The following is a 21,103-nucleotide window of genomic DNA, read 5'->3' on the forward strand; positions in this document are numbered from 1 at the left end:
CAGTATGCCTTTAATTTTGAATAAATCCCCAACAGTGTCACCAGCAAAGCAGCCCCACACCATCACACCTCCTCCTCCATGCTTCACGGTGAGAACCAAGCATGTAGAGTCCATCCGTTCACCTCTTCTGCGCCGCACAAAGACACGGTGGTTGGAACCAAAGATCTCCAACTTAGACTCATCAGACCAAAGCACAGATTTCCACTGGTCTGATGTCCATTCCTTGTGTTCTTTAGCCTAAAACAAGTCTCTTCTGCTTGTTGCCTGTCCTCAGCAATGGTTTCCTAGCAGCTATTTTACCATGAAGGCCTGATTCACACAGTCTCCTCTTAACAGTTGCTCTAGAGATGTGTCTGCTGCTAGAACTCTGTGTGGCATTGACCTGTTCTCTAATCTGAGCTGCTGTTAACCAGCGATTTCTGAGGCTGGTGACTCGGATGAACTTATCGTCCGCAGCAGAGGTGACTCTTGGTCTTCCTTTCCTGGGGCGGTCCTCATGTGAGCCAGTTTCTTCTTAGCGCTTGATGGTTTTTGCGACTGCACTCGGGGACACTTTCAAAGTTTTCCCAATTGTTCGGACTGACTGACCTTCATTTCTTAAAGTAATGATGGCCACTCATTTTTCTTTACTTAGCTGCTGTTTTCTTGCCATAATACAAATTCTTACAGTCTATTCAGTAGGACCATCGGCTGTGTACTGTATCCACCTCCTGCACAACACAACTGATGGTCCCAACCCCATTTATAAGGCTTGAAATCCCACTTATTAAACCTGACAGGCCACACCTGTGAAGTGAAAACCATTTCAGGTGACTACCTCTTGAAGCTCATCAACAGAATACCAAGAGTGTGTGGAGCAGTAATCAAAGCAAATGGTGGCTACTTTGTAGAACCTAGAATATAAGACATATTTTCAGTTGTTTCACACTTTTTGTTCAGTATATAATTCCACATGCGTTAATTCATAGTTTTGATGACTTCAGTGTGAAGCTACAATATTCATAGTCATGAAAATAAAGAAATGTCACATTGGGGTTTTGGGGTGGACCGAAGCACAGGCAAGAGCTTGGCAGCAGCATTTCAAGCAGTCTTCAGCTTTATTCAAACAGTTATGAACGTAGCAAAAATCTCATCAGGTTCAAGCATGAGACAATTCAAAACTTACTTGAGTTTACTCTGCAGGACGTAGCAAAAACTGAACCTTATCAGCAGTTGTGAACGGGAGGAACCAGCAAGGGACAATGAAACAAAACCAACTAATATACTAAGGGAGAACAAAGGCAGGTAATCAAAGGAACTAAGAACAGGTGAGACAAGGAGGCAGAGGGAACAGGTGAAAACAATACATAGATTAAAACATGACGAAAGACTAATAAACAATACCGAAACAAAGCTATAACCAAATGAAGCATGAGAGTAAAGAATAATCAAGAACCGAGAAACTGGAGGGAACATAAGAAACATTACCTGAGAACGAACAAGGAACCCATAAAGCAAACCAGATTACAGAGTAATGAAACCTAACACCACACAGACTGAACTGACAGGAAGGGAAGCAGAGAACATGAGGACTAGGATGTAAACAAACAAAATGTAAACAATAAGTAAACACAACCTAACCAGAGGGGCTGGAGAAATATGATAATCAGAGCACAAATAATAATAATCATAATAATAATAATAGCAAAATGACAAAGCGAAAACCATACTAAGTCAAAACTAAGAAAGATAACACTAACTAAAGGAGCTATGAACGAGGAGGGAGAGAAACACAACCTAACACTCAAAATAACTGAGAAGAAAACATAACACAAAGCCAACACAGAATCCAAAAAGCGACACACCCTGACAAGAAAACTCTTTGAATGAGAAGGTGTGTCCAAACTTTTGGTATGTACTCTATATATTTCAATTGTTAAACAACTGCCATGTATGAAACATTGATAAACCACTGTCTGATGTATAACTTTTCATCTTCAGTTTCCGTCTTTTCTTTTGAGCAAAGAAGTTATTGCTCTCTGCATTGTGGTCAAGTTTTGATTTCATTTAAATACATAAATTGAAAGTTTGGTTGTTTTCGCGGTTTTTATTTAAAAGTCTGTAGATGGTAAGTGATTTATTGTTCGTCCTGTCCTAATACAAGCGGCGTTTTTTTATGTCTGTGCACACCTGTGCACCTCCCAGTCCACTAAATTGAACGCACCGATCTCCTTGGCAACCGTTCTGTTTTGGAGGTAAGCACGCATGTGCTCTCGTGTAGCGTATGTGAAATCTCTGGTCTTAAGCGGTGTTTTCGAGCTGTACTGTGTTGCTGTAATTCAGCAAAATAACATGAAACACAACTAGTTACTCTCCCTTTGCTTTTAACTGGGGTATTTAGCAGCACGCAGACAGACATTAAACGTAGCGGTGCTCGTTTTAAAGGCTGGCTGTTCACTAAAACCTCGAGCTCCGAGGAGAGAGAAGCAAAGCAAGAACATTGAGGCTCCAGCATAGCAGTTCAGAAACTATTTGGAATGATGGGAAAAAAGCTATATTTATAAAACATATTAAGTCGTGTTTTAGACTGCCTATTGGTAGCGGATCTGATTTTTGTGTGCTCTTGAATTTTTGCAGCCGTAACTGGTTCTGGATGACGGCTTCATAGCAGACCCGTTCTTCCCTCTTCCCAGTACTGGCGCAGAATTGTTTAGTGGTACGCAGTACCGGACCGTACCGGCTTACTTTCACCCCTGCTTATAGTCCCACTTTCATACAGCAGTTATTTTTTCGGGAACTAGTGTCTTCTGTTCATGTGTAAGACTCTCACACCTGACTGCCTCCAGACAGACCCCAGCTGGAAGGGGAATAATATCTGTTATCTGCACTCATCCATCCCTCTGTCTTCTTACAGCTATTTATTTTAGTGCACCTCCTGATTCTTTCCATTTAGTTATTTTTCTTCAGCATGTCTGTCAGTAGAGAGACGATGGGTGTTTCTGCTGTACCTCTACTAAAACAAAACTATTGAGACATTTTTTCTCATGCCACATACATAAAAAATCTGAATATGACGTATATTCTTATAAAGTTATTCAAATAAAGCAGACCCATGTTTGTGGTTTAAGACGTTTTTAATGGTTCGCGACATTACAACCACAAACTCGAAGTACGGTTAATGAGATTTCATGTAGTAAGTTAATTGTGCAATGGATAGAAAAATACACATTACAAATAAAAATCTGAAAAAGGTGGCATGTATTTGTATTCAGACCATCTTTTGATACGCCTAAATAAAATCAAGAGCTGCATGATTTGGTCAGGGGTCTTCTGTTTGTTAGAGTCTATGTGTGTGCATTTTGGCAAAATAGTATTTACAGTTTAAACATTGTGTGTGTGTGTGTGTGTTTGTGTGTGTGCTTGAACTTTCACTGCTGTTAGGATAATTTACTCTCAAAGTCAGGAAGAAGGCACAAAGGACATGTTTGAATGTTTTTCTCTAAAACAGATCTCAGTGTCATGGTTTCAGTAATGAAGAGCGAAATAAATCAAGAGATAAAACGAGTATAGAGATTTTATCATGTTTTGAAGAAGTTTTATTTTCCAACAAATGGCCAAAATTAAGATTTCTGGATCAAGGTAAAAGTACAACAGGCAAAATATTTTGTAAAGAGTCAACTTGAATAAGGTTTACATTTCTGAACCCTCAGTGTAAAGTAGACCACTTTATTTATCATAAAGCCTTTTATCTAGTATCTTTTTATTTTACAAACATGAACAAGCAATAACTGAGAGGTCAGTTCTAATTGCTAAGTCACATTTTCTTCCTGGAATTACCTAACAGGACTTGTTCTGTGAATAACCACTTCTTTCTCCCTCCCGTTTCTCTTCGCTGGAAACATTTTCTTTGCCTGCCTGTTAGCTTTGTTGTTAACAAGGTCAAACAAAAACTATTGCATCATGTTTTATAAAACCCCTTTAAAGGAATTTTGGATAATTGGTAGAGGTGGAATTCATTACATTTGATAAGAATTACTTTTATTATCTGTGTAAATGAAGCATTGACCTCGGTGGAGGTCATTAAATATATTTGTATTCCATCATCATCACTTCAAGCATCCATTATCAAAAGTCTAGTGCAGAATAAAAAAAAATCAAATCATGCTATGCATATGCATATTCACTCAAGAAAATAATTTTCAAATTTGAGAAATGTGGAAATAGGCCATTAATGTGGTTGTTTGTGTTATGGTGTTTGTGACCCAGATCCATGCCAACATTTCACTAAAAACATATTTAAAAAGCAAAACACATTTGTTTTTGGGGTCGATGACATCACCAGAGGCTCAAGAATCAAAAGTATCACTTCACATTAGAAATTATTACTGTAGACAACAGGGCTGGGCTGGGACAAAACTTTGGCCCAGGCATTTTTGGTCTAGATGGCACACCATGATTTGTCAGATATGATCCACATAAATATGTGTGTCCACATATGAAGACAATAAACAATATCACAAAAAAGTGGAAGAAGAGTTGCATAAGTCATTATGCACACCTTTTATGAAATAAATGTAATTTATTAAAAATAAAACAGAAATAGTACATTTTTCATACATAAATATGGGCAACCCCTCTGTCAAAGATATGAAAAATGTATTTATTTATGAAAATTTCTGAAAAAAAATGTTGGTTTAGTTTCAACAAAAAGTAATTTTTGTGTTCATTACACTTATTGGTGCTACTAACTGTATGGGTTTAAAGTTGACTTTATTATAGATAAATACTGATGTTTAATACCACACAGGGATTTCACTGTAATCGTGTTTATATGTTATATTAAAGTTAATGATAAAATATTGATACTACTTCACGTACTTAATTTGAGCTACAATTTATGTGTTTGTTACATGATGATGTTTGATAAATAAGCTTCAGGTCTATTTTTAAACTTTTTTACCCACCAGGTTTTACTATTTATTTGTATAATGTTTGCACAAAAATGTTGTGGCAGTCAATTTCCATTACTCAACTAAAAATGAAAACAAAGTTACAAAACTCAAACTTTGACTTTGTAATGATGCTGATTAAAACATTAGGAGCTCATTGTTGTCATACAGTCACTGCCTTCGTCACTGATTTGCTTATGTTACTTCTTACCATATTGTTGATTACTCTCTCTTACTCTCTCTCTACCTCTTGTTGCTGTTTAACATCTGTTGCTGCAGAAATCCAAGCTACAGCAAATAAATTTGTAATGTCTGCCCATTTGGCAGCATCTGCCTGAAGATTTTCTGCACCACCCTTTGTTTTTTGGCTTTACATTCAGTGTTTATACTGAATTTATCATATGCTTGAATAAACAGGCTGACATTTAGACTATATCTTGCTCGTTGACTGTTACAGTATTGGTTAGGCAACCGTCCAGTTATCGTTCTTGTTTAACCTAAATTGGCCAGGAATTGTGCTCAAGCACAATGTAATAATGTTCACCATAAACAATGACAACCTCTTTGCATTTCCAACGTCAGACAAAGCTGTAACAACCTAATATATCATTACTGTAATAAAGTGGAAATGTCCACACTGTTTTACTCCTGAAAAACAGTTTTTGTCAGTGTTAAACACAAGCAGTTTTACTATAATATATGATAATAAGCAAAGAGGTAATCATATCTTGTTATGAAATGGCTAAAGTGGAGAATTTTGTCAAGAAATTGTTGTTATAGAAACAAAATTTCCTGCTGATGAAACGCCAGCAGGAACCACTCAGCATTGCCCTGTGGCCACTTTCCATGATTATTATTTAAATCCACACACCTTTCTTTTAGTTCAAGATTTTTTTGAATAAAATAAAATTGCATGAACATAGCTACATCACTAAGCTGTTAGTGGTTTCAAAAAAACTGAGACAGGTGGAAAGATAAAAAGGGTAGAGGAGATCCAAATGTGGGAAGAAAATGAACAGGAAAGAGATCTGGGCTGAGAGCAGCTGAGTGTCAGAAACAGAGCCAGAGGGTAATGAGGTGTGACACTGATAGATAGGTAAAAATGAAGCTGCCAAGTTAAGCAGGCTCAGGCTATTCTACTCTCTGTGTCTGTGTGTTATTGAATGATAGGCATGTAAAGTGGTCCGATCACTCACTGAATTACACGGTTGAATACACACATACACATGGGTCTTGTATCTCTGCCTCCATGGCACACACAGAAATTTATCTTCACACTGTTCACATGTGAGACAGTTTCAACATTTGGCTAAATGAGTTTTGCTGTTGTCACAGTGACCTCTGACCTCTGTTTGACTTGGGGTCTATGATAGATGAGCTGTCATAAATTGGGAGTGTTCAGTTCGTCTCCACTGTTACAGCTTGCAGCTAGACTTCATGGTAGTCTCACTTGAAAAGCTCTTCATCAATCTGCATATCATGAAGTTTTTTATCCTCTTGTATGTAACTGATGTTATCTATCCAACACTCAGTGCCACATTTGTTACAGTCATAAAAGTCAGACTGATTGCTAATATATTTATAATTTCCTTTAAAAGTTTAATAATTTGAAAGTTGCTATTTAAGGCAAGATTCTTGTATGAGGTCCAATATTGTTGATGCTGACACACTTGTATTTCCCCACTGCGGGACAATAAAGGATATTTCTATTCTATTTTATTTGTGCAGGATTTGTTTATTCTATTACAATTCTCTGTCATAGATTGTAGTGTAAAACGCTTTGGGGTCTCTGGAGACTTGATAAAGTGCTATACAAGTATAGGCCATTTACCATTACCATTTGAACTTATATTGTTTTCACTGATTACTTTTATGCTTAGCATTTGTTATTTGGTTCTATCTTGAATTCTCAGTGGCAGAAGGAAGGTGTACATGGGATGACACTGTTTACATCAATTGCATAGCAACTATAGATGTATTTACTGTATATCCAATGACAAACAGAGTTCCTACCTAGTATATGAAAAAATATTTTTAGTCCTTCCTTCCTTCCTTAAGTGAGCAACTCACCGCTATGTGTCTCTTTGTTTAATTCTTTCATAATTTTCCATACCTGTTTAATACCTGTTTAATAATTTTCCATACCGTGCTAATTGCACGGGGCCTGTGTGTGTGTGTGTGTGTACATGTGTTTTTCTGCTACTACTTTCACTACTATTAAAGTAATTTACCTACAAAGTCAGGAAGAAAGCACGAAGAGCATATTTAACTGCATTTCTGCAATCTAAGTGTCATGGTTTTAGTAGTAAAAATGGACATGAAAGATGACAAAAAAGAGAAATAAAGAGACAAATGGCTTTTGCTCATGTTTTGAAAAATAAGTGTAATTTTACAAAAGGAGGTTAAAATACTGAATGCTGGTTCAAGGCAAATGTTCAATAGCAAAATTCTCATCTTCTCAAGACAAAAGTGGTATAATAGACACATTTTTAAAGCTATGTTGTAGGGCAGACCTTTTAATATGAAAATGTTCATGCCACCGATTACACCAGTTGATTACTTCCAACATTTGTTTTTTATTTCTAATTTATTTTATTATTTATGAACCCCCCAAAATTCATCCACTTATCCTTAAATTGGTGTTTAAGATATAAACTCCTTCCTCTCTGACCATCATCTCTTCTCTTCAATTCATGAACTGGTGAACTGAAAAGGATTAAACGCCAAAACACACACCTCTTTGCTGCATTGTCAAATGACACTCGAGCCAGTTTGTTGTTGGGAGCGCGGGCAGCTGAATGTCCCCATCAGTTTCTGATTGCACAACTCCAGTTAATGGCAGCTGCTTTCAGAACTCCCACTGAAACTGCGTTAAAAGTGCAACTTGCTGTTGCTGCTGTTTGATGCTTCATAAACAGATAAAAATGATCACTTATTGCTTCATTGGTCTAGATGAAGTCTCTGTTTTCATTTTTGGCTTAAAAGCACCAGCATTTCATTTTGATGAAATAAAATTTACTGATGACTATGACATCTGTGTTTTATTTATTAACAGTTTAAATGTCTGGTAGCATGTAAAGGTACAGCTGGTGGACGACTGACGTTCACAGGCATATATATATATTTGTTTGTGCATTTAGTGTTTAAGCTTTTTACTTGTCCTTTATGTCCAGCTAATTATTGGTTTAAGGTTCTGTTAATGTGCTGGTTGTATGTATGTGTTTTATTTCATGTATATAGAGTGTGTATGAAGTGTTTTTGGTTGTAAGCAGCAGATGCTGATCTGGAATCTGTGCCAGGTTACCATGGCAGCGTCAGATTGAGTGTGTTGTGATTGGGTGACATGTTACTATTGAACCCGGGCATTAATTACTAAAGTGACCTATTGGCAGCACAGCTTCAGATTCAAATCCAATTTTTTTTTTTTTCAAAATTATGAATTCATTTTACTCAAGTGTCACTACAGTAATTAGAGACGAATGCAAACATGTGTTTTAAGGTCAGGATTAAAATCTGTTATGATTTTGTTTAAAAGACCCAAGTGCAGAGTGTGACTGAAGAAAAAATTACTTCAATACTACTACTTCAATAATGAAATAAAGAAAACTAACACCATGAGCGAGGAGAACGGGACCTGGAACACATGGAACATGTAATGGGCATGGAAAAATCAGGCAAACAGGAGAATCCAGCAGAGAACAATGAAAACCAGTAAGCTAATATACTGATGTAGGGGTGTAGGATGACCAATGAACCAGAAGAGCTAATCAGATGAAATGAGGAGCAGCTGAGGCAGAGTGAAGGCAGGGCAGCTGAAGGACAGAGACTAATTAACCAGAACAGAGCTAAACAGAAATGCAAAGAAACCCAGGAAAGTATCCAATCAAAATATAACTGGAAAGTAAATAGATGTATAAATACACTGGAATAAAACACACAAGAATAAACTAAAGAAAGCACCTAACAATAATGTGCACAGGGAAATTAACTGAAAAAAAGCAAGACCTAAAGAACACAATAAACAGCAAAGAAATGGTCAAAATTCACACAACAAAGAAAATCAAACACCTCAGGATTGTGACAAAAACATTGAATGGCTTCACTTTCAATTTCTTTCTACATGAGTGTTGGGATTGTGAGTATAAATATATTATTTAATATTAATACTTTACTATTTTATTAAATAATATTTCAGTCTGTTAAGGGTTGTCCTGTGAATACCAGCCCAATAAGACAGTGGTATTAGGACAACATTGAAAGGGGTGAGCGAAGCTCTGGCATTATTGAACAGCACAACTCTGGACACATACAGAATGAATTCACACAATTTCTTAAAATACAAGAATTTATTAACAAAAATAAATCAACTCAAAGTCAAACATATTTCAATCAACAAACTCTTTGCTATGCTAAAACAATCCAACTAAACAACCCAACTGCTACCAAGCAGAATTAAAGAATAACAAAGACTAATGGGCTATGTACAATATAAACAAGTTGATTAAAGATGGTTGAAACCATGACCAAAAGAGTGATGCAAGATTACCATGCAATATTTATGTTTGGATTATCAAGGATTATCTTGAAGAATCTGGAAATGAAGTTAAGTTAGTCTTGGAACTAACTTAGGCAATAATTGGTATACCTTTAAACAACCATTCATAAAGCAAGATCAGATAAAACTTTATTTTGATAAAGCAATTTAAAGAATGATTTGCTGAATAAGACTAACCTCCTAGAGGACTAATTCTTAATGGTGTTTAATTAGCTGCTTTTATTTATTAAAATAATATTTATGGAAATATTATTTTGAATAACCAAACCTTTGGATAAATGGTTCTTAGTGGTATTTAATTTGTTATCACGTTTAGTAAAATAATATTTAAGGAAATATTACTTCCTAGATTGCAAACTAACAAACTTTCTGAGTAAATGATCTTCAGTTGACTCATAAAGTGGGTGAGCACGTGTTCTTAGCTGTTAGTGGTTGGAGCTAACAAAAGACACTTATAGCTTGTTACCAGAATCAAACACATACCTTTAAAATCCACTGATAAAAGGGTTGAAATGCCTAAGTGTGGACGGCGCGTTATGGCAGGTCTGTGTTTAAAAACCACCCTTTAAATAAAGTTTGTCTTAACTTTAAAAACAAAAAAAAGAACACATCCTTATCTGAGTTTCTGAACACAAACAAAACAAACGTCATTAAATGAACATTATTTAACCCTAAACTGATCTTCTTAGCCCAAACATTACCTCTTACTTGAACCGTGCTGAGGAGAAGTTTTCCTGGATGTTGAAGAAACATCCGCGTGTGGGTAAACAAGGGTTAACTTGTAGCTAGCCTCCGTAGCTGCGGGAAAGGGCCAGCACGTTCTCCCGGCCTGGGCTGAACTGCACACAGAGAAGGCATGCTGTGTTGCGGTACCTTTGTCCTTCCTTCAGACCGGAAAAAACACTCCACTCTGTGTTGTAGAGACAGGGTCTGTGCTGGAAACTCTCTGGAACATAGTTTGCTTCTGTAGACCTCAGAAAGAAAAGTCAAGCCACGCTTGTACCTTAATTAAGGTACAAGCGTCAACACCAGTGACTGTCCACTGTCTCTACATGCTCATCCGGGAGGAGTGAATGCTGCAAGTCACTGACTGGATGCAATCTGTTGGATTTCCTTAGACAGAAAAACTTTTTATCCAATTTGAATAAATAACTGAATCTGACTGCACTGTTCAATGATTAGGATTAATTGGAATGTATGTACCTGACTGTTGTGAAGTGCCTTGAGACGACATGTGTTGTGAATTGGCGCTATATAAATAAAACTGAATTGAATTTAATTGAAAATTGAATTAATTAACCTGTTCATGAATGAATACTGGATACACAACAGCGATTCATTCCTACTCAACTAAGTGCGTATGATCATGATCGTACGCGTGATCGTATGTCACTCTTGGATCCAGTTTGAAGAGTTATGTCTGTTTGCCAGCAAGGAGAAGCTTCTTTGTCTCTCCTTCCAGCTCTGCTGGAGACCTGTGTGGAAGAGGTCTGTTTGTTGGAACACGGGGTTTTTATTCAAACAGTGACATCATGGGAAGTCCACTGTTACCCTTCTTGTTCCTGTTCTTGGCTGTGCTAGAAGTAGGTTAATGCGATTTATTTTGGAAGCTCCAGAAAAGGCCTTACTGGCCTTTAATGCTGTAACTCATGTCTGGGTCCCAACATGAGCAAGCTGTCATTTACCACAACATGTGAATATGTGACAGAAAGTTCCTCTTTCTAGTCCAGAATTTTAAAATGTTTTGCTCCTTTGTGTCTGATTTGTTATTTAGATCTCGGAGCCTCGGTACATTTATTATAACAATGATATCACCATTGTTGAGTTTAAATATTTTTACACCCACCTCACCTGTTGCTGCGCTCTGCTGGTCATCTGGCTTAAAAAAGGATGCTACACATTCCCTTAGTTATAAGATTGGCAAATTTTGCCAATCACACTGAAAGCCATGGTATGGAAACAAAAGTGGAGCCACCCACTCCTTTTATTTTGGAGGCACTATGTTAAAACTACAGCTGGCAAGCTATTAGCAGAATGTAGTTACAGCAGCTGACTGCAGGCTCATTACAAGAGAAGGCAGTCCAACTAATGAACCTTCTGTAATACTTAACACTTAAAAACTGCTATTGAATTAATGACGACTTATTCTATGCTTTTAAAATTTTTGTTTCTCAATCAAAATGGTATTACAATCACTTCCATGGCTACAAGTGTAAAACGTTTGGTATGGAGAAACTTGACTGGACTGCATAGAGTCCTGACCTCAACCTTTGCGAACACCGTATTAGAGCAGAGGCTGCAATTGTGATTTTCTCATCTAACTATGAATACACTCCCTAACCTTGTAGAAGATCTTTACAGAATAGTTAAAGTTGCTATAGCTGACAACAGTGGGTCCATCAACAAATTGGACTTTATAGATTAAGAATAGGATGTCATCAAAGTTCATGTGCATGTAAAAGTGGACAAATACCGTTGGCAATATAGTGTATGTTTTGCTATGTTTAAGGTACAGAGTAATGTATATCATCGTTTTCTGCGTGTGGATCTTTCTCAATAAAGCTACACAGTGGTGCAGTTGTTTTCTGCTTGAAGTTTGCATGTTCTCCTTGTGCATGCATAGGTTGGCTCTGCTTTCCTCTCATTGTTAAAAAACATCAGTTTAACTGGTCTCTTTAAATACATCTTTAGGTGCATGGCTATTTACCCTGTGTCTCTGTGTTGCCGGTGATGAAATTGTGTCAAGTGTACCCCACCTCTTGCTCAATGAATGCAGTTATGTACCAGATAACCTTCCCTAAATCACCTACCCCGAGCCTTGAAGGAAAAGTGGGAATAGATTTCTCAATATTTCTCAATATTAATAGCCCTCAATTGGATGCATACGCCTACTTATTGGACACTGTAAAATGGGGCTGTGACGGATTATTTTTTGTTGGATATGTTCTTCTACCACATAAGTGCCGTGTCACTCATATGTGCTACTATTGCTACAATGTTCTTGCAACAGCGATTCAAACATTGCAGAGATAATAATGTTATTTAATCTCACCCAATGTTATTTAGATTCTTCACTCATTGTTTTTCTGTATGAATCTGCTTTGTTTACGGTTTCTGTTAACATTTCTTTTTAGCTCCAATAATTGATAAACAGGCTATTTAGAATTTAAATATGTCTGCCTATTTCATAGAAAAGACCTGTTAACAGAATAAATCACATTCAAGTTGAAAGTCTCTTTAATGGATTTAGTGCAACCAAATCTACTTAAAATTTACATCTACAATTGGCAAGGCAGATGGTTCTATCTTGAGTGACTCCCCGTATGTAATAATAAATAATAATGAAGTGAAAAGTATGAAACCCAAAGCTTTGTTAAACCTTTTTATGGAATCTAAACAGTTAGAAATTGGAGCCTTGTGATGGATTTTATAACCAAGAAAGAGCCGGCTAAAAATTAATAACCATTTGCAAATGAGTTCTAGTTTCTATTTATACCCTGAATGAACAGAAAGGAAAGGCAGGTGCCTCAGGCCCTGCTTTGTGGAATTGATTTGCTAAAGTTATGCTTAAGGTATTTTGGTGGCCTACAACATTGGAATATTGTATGGTTACCCAAATAGCATTTGTGATATTGGTGCAGGGCATCAGATGTTAATTGAATAGTGAATAGAAAAGTAAGTGTGGAAGTGTGTGTGACGGGGTGGAGAGAGAGAGAGAGTGTGTGTGTGTGTGTGTGTGTGTGTATGTGCATACACTTTACAATCCAGTGTGCCTCTAATGAGACACAAAGTACAGACAGCAGGTTGAGCGTGGGCTGAAAAACCATGACAACGGCCTTGGGCTTCCAGACATGTGGAGGGAGACTGAAAGAGAGAAATAGGCAGAATGTCAATTATAATACTTATTGCGATCCAAAATAGAAAAGTGATTGATATGTCTGCTGTATGATGAAATAATAGGTAAACAACTGTAGCCTCTTTGCATTCAAACATGCGGGTACACACTCAGTTTATCCTCATATAAAATACTTCTACAAGTGCACCTTGAAGGCCTCACCCACACTACTGTCATATGTTCTGAGGTTTTTACCGGACCAATGTGCAGACAGGAGCATTAAAGGGAGGCAATTTTACAATGGGCGTGGAACAAAAAGGCACAAAGCAGGTCAACATTGGGGTGGTGAACAGGAGGAATCGGTGAAGAACAAAGAGAACCAGAGAGCATAAATGCTGAGGGAGAGTGGAGAATGGACCAATGAATCAAAAGAGCTGAAGGGAAGAAAATGAGAAGCAGCTGGTGGAGGGCAACTGAAGGAGAGTGACTAATTAACACAAATGAGCATGGAGTGCAGGGTAGTAACAGAAAACATCTTAGTAAACAGAAACAACATAGGAATCCAGAGAAGTAATAAATATCAGAAGTGCTTTGCACTGCATATCCAAAGTGTTAATCTTTTAAAATCCATGTGTTTGTGTGTGTTTTGGTTTAAAATGGAAGATACATGTTTTGTACAATATTTGTTTGGTCTTATAGTAAAAAGTGTAATGATTAATTTCATTGACAAAATTCTTTGTATTTCTGGTACTTTTCATCCTTGAAGAAGGTAATTTAGCTGTTGCGAACTTAAACATCACATACTTTCAAAGGCAAAGACAACAAACTAACAACCCCAACCAGAGAGTGAACTTCATCTCCCTATTTCCTGATATTAATAGGTCTCACACTGTGAAAATGTTTGTTTCACAAAATCCTTTTCAGAGATGTACTGCTTTCTGGTGTTCTGATTGAAATTGACTATCAGCCTCATGTGCTGTGTTTTTTTTTTTTTTTTTGTAGCATTTTGTGGCAATAGTCTTACAAGTTTCAAAGTGACCTAAATCTGGTGGATTCACTTTAGAGTTGACAGGAATCTATAGCGAGAGCATGCTAATTTAGCTTCTCTGCTTCATTATGTTTATTTGTATTTTTATATAGGTTATCTGTGTGTCTAAGAGAAAGGTAAAAGCCACCAACGTTGGTGAAGACAACAGCTGGATCAGAAAAGCTACATATTTAAGAAACACTTTACTTGTTGGAATTCTTTAGTTTGGAATCTGTTGTGTTTTAAAATACATGTGGTTAAATTAAAATTATTTTAGAACTAGACTAGAGATGCACCAATCAGAGATTTTGTTGCCAATTTCCAATTGCCAAATTTGTAAAGCTCCTACCTCTCAACAAATTAAAGAAACAAGGCTAAAATTATTGCAGGGGTTAAAATGTAAACGATGTAACATGCTATACTAGCTTAGTACAATTAGCACAATTAGTACTGATAGCATTACTAACACCAGTTCTTAGTAAGGTTAGGAAAACCTTTTGCTAACTGTTAAATTTTTTGAAGAATACCAAAGCATCCTAATCCTACATGTCCTATGACAGATGGAGTTGGTCTTCTAAACAAGGTAACAGATGTCTAACATGAATGTGTAACTTGCCGTTGTGATCGACTGAATTAACAGGTCCCCCTTAGTAATCCTTTTAGAAGCCTCTTACATCTTTTCTGTTTCTGCTATCTGCATTTTTAAATACCTTACTAATAGTGAAATAGTTAACTTTCAGTGTTCCTCATTCAGTAACAACTTCCACTCTGAAGATTGTTGTTGTCAGTGTTGCCTATAATCACTTATAAATGGTGTGTTCACTGATTGGAAAAAAAAAAAAAAAAAGATGTTTTATTTCTGACCACTCAGTCACCAAGACAGCAAGACACTTCACCCTCCTTGCTTACTGATGGTGGCCAGAGGGCCCGGTGGTGCCGATTGTATGGCAGCCCCACTTCTGTCAGTCTGCCCCAGAGCAGCTGTGGCTACTATGTAGCTAACCACTGTCAGTGTGTGAATGTGTGTATGAATGGGTGAATCACTGATTGAAGTGTAAAGCGCTTTGGGTTCTCTGGGGACTTGATAAAGCGTTATATAAGTGGAGGCCATTTACCATTTATGGAAATTAGCTGTATCTGGCCGCGCCCCCACCAGCACTTGTACACGTGAAAACAAAACCAAAACTTATAAGACACAACAATTAGTACTTACATTTCTGTCATCTACAGATTTGCCACGAACAGTAGGGTCTAAATTTTTCTTCATTCTTTCTGCAAAGCAGTTCTCAAAGCAGTCCATGGTGAAGTGATTCGCACAAACTAGCACTGTCTTCGACAATGTGACTGGAATATTGTTATCCGACAGCGGGAGAGTGTGCGTGGACACACGTGGGTCTTTGCAGCCAACAACAGAAAATCTGCCTTTTAGGGTAGCCATTGTAAAGCCCCTGTAACGCAAAACCAGCCGGTGAGACATGATCCTCTATTGAAAATCAAGTGGGTGGAGATCCACTTCTGTTGCTAGTCAGGGGCGGGACTCAGGTAACTTAGCTAGGTGCCAGTGTAATTGACGTCACAATTACACAGCTTTTTGTAGAAAAAATAAAACCCAAAAAAACAGCTGAATGTTTTTGTTTAGTGTTTGGACTGTTTGTAGAAGCATTAGAGACCCAAATGGAAGTATACAAACGATTAAAAAGTGAATGTTGCATAACAGGTCCCCTTCAAATAAGATGGGGCTATACTTTTAAAACTTTAGAGTAAGGAATAATGTTTTACAATAGTACAAAAATGGACCGGCTGGAGTTATGTGTTCATGCTTTTTTGATCCAGTTGAAAGATGAAATTCTGCGATCTGGACTGTCTGTCAACTCTGCAGGCTTTACTGATCCAGATAAACATTTTACAGTAGTCCAGACATAAGATGATAAAAGCCTGAATACGGTTTTTAAGGTTTTTAATGGAGGCATAATGAGTCACTCACTGATAACTCCTCGCTTAAAAAAGGCTGCAATGTGTTAAGAAAATAAGTATTTTATCCAGATTTGACAGAAGATTAACTATGAAGAATCAAATGACTAAAGCATCAGCTGAACTTAGGAGTGATTTCCCAAAACAAATTACTTCAACATGAAAAAAGAATCTGATAGACCTGTCTTGACCTGTGAATCCACAATGTGTCTTTCAGAAACGTAAACCTAAAAATTGCAATTTTGGGCAGAATGTATTGATGTACTTTATGTATAATAGACATATGTTGCTTATACTGGTAGCCCATCCAAACTATCCACCCTGCAGTCTGACTTTTTCTGAGTAATTTTGTTACAGTTATTTTCAGCGCTAGTTGGATTATTAGCTGCTCAAAAGTTATGGAACTATTAGGTGATGTTTTTTAAAGTGTTTGTCAGACATGCATTATAATATATTTGCAGCCTGGAATGGTACGAATTACTCAAAACCATTTTTTCATCCATTTTTTCCCAAAATGCTTTTTATGATGAACTGAGTGATAAACTGAAATCAATTTGCAAAGCCTTTGCTGCCTTAACTTACTTTGGGAGTGGGGAATAGCCTCAGGTGGTTAGCATTTAGTCACAAGTGTTGCAACTGACACCAGTACATGGGGGCCAGATTAGGTAGGATAATCATAGTCAGTAAAGTGGATGTGCTGAGGTTTTTTGGCAGAAAAGTGCCAGTAAAGCCTTGGGAGGTACTTCATCCTTACACCTGATTCCAGCTCATATAATGAAAAACACAACCCTCACCCACTGCATGCAGGGTGTTTGTGGTTTGCTCCTACTATCCTAGTGTTCTATTTCTGCATTACTGTCATTATATGCAGACTAATTAAGTTCAACTCCAAATTGATGGAGAACATATTGAGATGTATGAAACATGACACTGACTACAATTTTCTTCTTCTAGTATCTATCACATTTCCAGTACCTTTAAAAAGCCAAATAAGTTTCAGTGACAGGATTGTAACCTCCCCACAAATATGAGGTAATTCATTTACTCACATTAGACCATCATACTGTTAAGTGGATAAATTGATGGCAATCTAAAAATTATTTTACTATGATGTCTGACCACAGCTCAGTGACCGGGGTGTCAGTAATAACAATTACAAAAAGAAACACACTTGGTGGCAGGAATGGGAAGCAGCTGACACACACTGGATCTCCAATCAGAATGAGGCTGCAGGGATTGCTGTAGGAGAAGATGAATTTTGTACTCTGGAGGCTCCAAGACAGAGAGAGATGAGAAAAAAAACCTTGAAATAAACAAAATAATGCTGAAAGAACCTAATTTTCACAGTAAGAACTAAGCATCATTGATTTGCTTGTGATAAGCTGGTAAATAAGTTGGAAGAAGAGATTGTCATTCCATCCACTTCCCTCCCTTCATCTCTGTCTTTCATGCACAGACACATTCACGTTGCCATCTGTTCATTGTAAAGGAGACGTAAACCCAGGTGTCTTGCTTAGGATGCAAGCTATAGTGTCTAAAGCCTATGTGGGATAGATTGTGAGGAGGTTACATGCATGTAGCTGGTGTTAGCTGAGCTGCAATGGACCAATTCAGTTTGACCTAGATCATCTCAGGAGTCTGCTGGTGCATGTGTGTGGGTGTGTCTGTGTCTGTGCCTAGTGGTTATAACCCTTTTCTAAGTGATCCATTGAATTTTGAACATGGCCCATGGTGATGTAACAGTTACCTCCTACATGTCTTCTGACTGTCTAGTGTTGGCTCTGTTTATGCTTCCCCTTACACTATGTCTCCCATATTAGCTGTTTCTATTTTTCTGCCACTTCTTGTCTTTCCTCTGCTGTAAAAGAAATGTGTGTGTGTGTGTGTGTGTGTGTGTGTGTGTGTGTGTGTGTGTGTGTGTGTGTGTGTGTGTGTGTGTGTGTGTAAAATAGGATCTGTTTGTGATTGTGACTTGTATGCATTTGACAATCTTTTCTCTTTCACTGTCTCCTTCATACTTGGTTTGACAACCATTCAATATTGAATGGCTTACTTTTGTCAGTGTCAAACAGGCCACATTCCCATAATGTGCACCATGTTATGTGAAGCTCTGTTTGTAATAGTGCTGTCAGTGTCCTGACATAAAAACATATTTCGGTGAACTGCTACACCAGTTTCCAGTAATTTGCTGCATTGAACAGTTTTTTTCCAGGATTTTACCTGTGTTTAGCTCCATCCATCTTCCCGTCAACTCTGACCAGTTTAGCTGCTGCTCCTGAAGAAAAACATTCCCACAGTACCATACTGCCAACCCCAGCTCTCACTCTGGGGATGATCTGTGCAACACCGGATAAAGTTCAGTGTTATTTTTTTGCTGCATGATGGGATTTGCATGTAGGCCCGAAATGTCGCGTTTTAATCTCATCTGACCTGAAAACCTTTTTCCATATGTTTGCTGTATCCTCTACATGGCTTGTGACAAACTGCAAACAGGATTTCTTATTAACTTTCCTTAAAAACTTCTTTCTCCTTGCAGTTTTTCCATACAGGCAAAATGTGTGAAGTGCGCAAGTAATAGTATTTTTGTCAGCAGATTCTCCCACCCGAGTTGTAGATCTCTGCAGCTCCTCTAGAGGTCTACTTGTCCAACCAATTTCCCTCGTGGGCCATGTGTTTATCTGTCGACAGAGGCGCTGTAATCTTTCCATTTTTGTTTAATGGACTGGACAGTGCCCTCTGAGCTGCTGAGAGCTTGAGACATCGTTTTATCTCCCAACCCTGCTTTAAATTCTCCATAGCTTTCTCCTTGCTGTGTTCCCATGTCTTCATGATTCTCTTTGTTTAATAATGTTCAGTAGCAAACCTCTGAGATCTTGACAGAACAGATGGATTTATACTGAGATTAAAGATTAAATTAAACATAGGTAGGATCAATTTACTCATTAGATGACTTCTGAAGACAATTGGTTGCAATGAATTGTATTTTGGTATAACAGAGTAAATGTGGTTGAATATACATGCTTGGCACATTTTTAAAATTTTTATTTGTAAACATCATAAAATCCGACTAAAGCATATAAAAATATGTGGATGTAACATGAAATAATGTGATAAAGTTCAAGCGTTTTGAACACCTTTGTAAGGCACTTTGTGTTTTTATCCTTATTGATTGCATTCATTTGGATGCTTAGACTTCCTAAGCCTTTCTGCTTCTTTTTGCTTTCGTTCTTCTGCAGCGATGGATGGGCGGACAGGTACGATGTGACAGATGGCTATGTCAAGGAAGCAGCCGGGGGTATTACCATCAAGCTGCAGTCAGCGGACGTGAAATGGTTTGATGATTACTACCTAAATCTCCGTCCTGAAAACAACCAAAGGAACCCTTGGTTTCCGGAGTTCTGGCAGCATCGGTTTCACTGCAAACTTAAAGGTCACCCACAGGAGAGCAACAAGTACAACCGCACCTGTGGCAGTAAGTGCAGACACCGAAAAAATATAAAAAATAGAATCTACTGCATCTGCTGTAATTTGGTAAATCTTACTTAAATGACACTATAAGCAGCATTAGGTTGGATAAATATTCTTATTTTCAGTCTAGTTTTGAGCTCCACTGTTTAGGATTGTAATATATAAATGGGAAAGGGACAGTGCTTATAATCGCCACAGGTTTGTGCATTGCATACTTTATTTGTGTTAATTTATTTAAAAAAAACAATTTGAGTGAACATTGATACAACAAACAACCTCAATTAATTTCAAAAACAGGAATTGGGTGCACACATTTTAATATACTGTGGCATTCTTTTAAGTTGGTCAATTTCCCGGCAAGGATGTGACATGCAGCACAGATGCAAATGTTCAATATCATTGGGCTTTTTAAAAGTTTCTAGTTAGTTTTTCTGTGTGTTTGGGATTATTGCCCTGTTTAAAATCTGCTTGTGTCCAAGCCATCTGACCAAATCTGACCCCCTTCAATGAAAAGGAAATGTTCAGGGACAACCAGAAAACTGACACAGCTGCCTGCCATGAAGTGGAAAATGCAGGGACATCAGCATTGCAGTCTACACTGCAACACGCTTTACATCAACATGGAGAGAGGGTGCCAACCAATAATAACCTCTGCTCAAAAATCGTCATTGTGAAGCTCGACTGAAATTTTCAGTTCCAACACAGATCAAATAAAAGCCTTCTGGAAAAAGATTTATGATTAGATGACACAGATAGCCCTGTCTAAAATAGTAATTGGTCCCTAATCTTAATAACTGGTGCCATTCTTGACATCAAAAGCTACCATCAAGTAATGCCTGGCTATGAGTCTATTACATCATTGTGTAGATTTCTGAATAGTTTTATTTCACAAACATTGGTGAGTTCTTGGAGCATGAACCGTCTGTTTAATGTCCCGCCACAACAATTTAGTGCACTGGAGTATAAAGTCACCCGCTGATGGTCAGACATACTCTTTGTTGATTCTTTGGTAGAAAACAGAATTCATGGTTCCATTAATTATAGTATACCAGTAGAACCATGTCCAAGTTCCTATGTGGTATAATGCTCTTTTTCTGAATGGGTGTTTGTTTCATGCCATATATAAAATAGTCTTTGGTGCAGTCAAGATATTTTTTGGCAGACAAGGCATTGTGTGAGTTTTGGTCAGCAATAGCTTTCACCTGGCAGTAGATAGCACTGCTGCCTTGGAACAAGAATGGAATTCCTGTGTTCTCCCTGTGCACGCGTGGGTTCTCCTCCAGGTACTCTGGCTTCCCCTCACAGTCCAAAAACATGAC

The 21,103-nt window shown here is 37.6% G+C and overlaps 1 protein-coding gene across 1 annotated transcript in view; it reads left to right on the forward strand.

Moving 5' to 3' along the window:
- The window catches only part of grm5b (glutamate receptor, metabotropic 5b), a 108,645-nt gene that overhangs the window by 53,084 nt on the left and 34,458 nt on the right, over positions 1 to 21,103 (forward strand). Inside the window, exon 7 of the mRNA XM_047391714.1 lies at positions 19,553 to 19,788. Coding sequence (XP_047247670.1) covers positions 19,553 to 19,788 — 236 coding nt within the window. The remainder of the gene's footprint in view (positions 1 to 19,552; positions 19,789 to 21,103) is intronic.

Source organism: Girardinichthys multiradiatus, chromosome 18, assembly GCF_021462225.1.
Source record: "Girardinichthys multiradiatus isolate DD_20200921_A chromosome 18, DD_fGirMul_XY1, whole genome shotgun sequence".
In the NCBI taxonomy this organism is placed as follows: Eukaryota; Metazoa; Chordata; class Actinopteri; order Cyprinodontiformes; family Goodeidae; genus Girardinichthys; species Girardinichthys multiradiatus.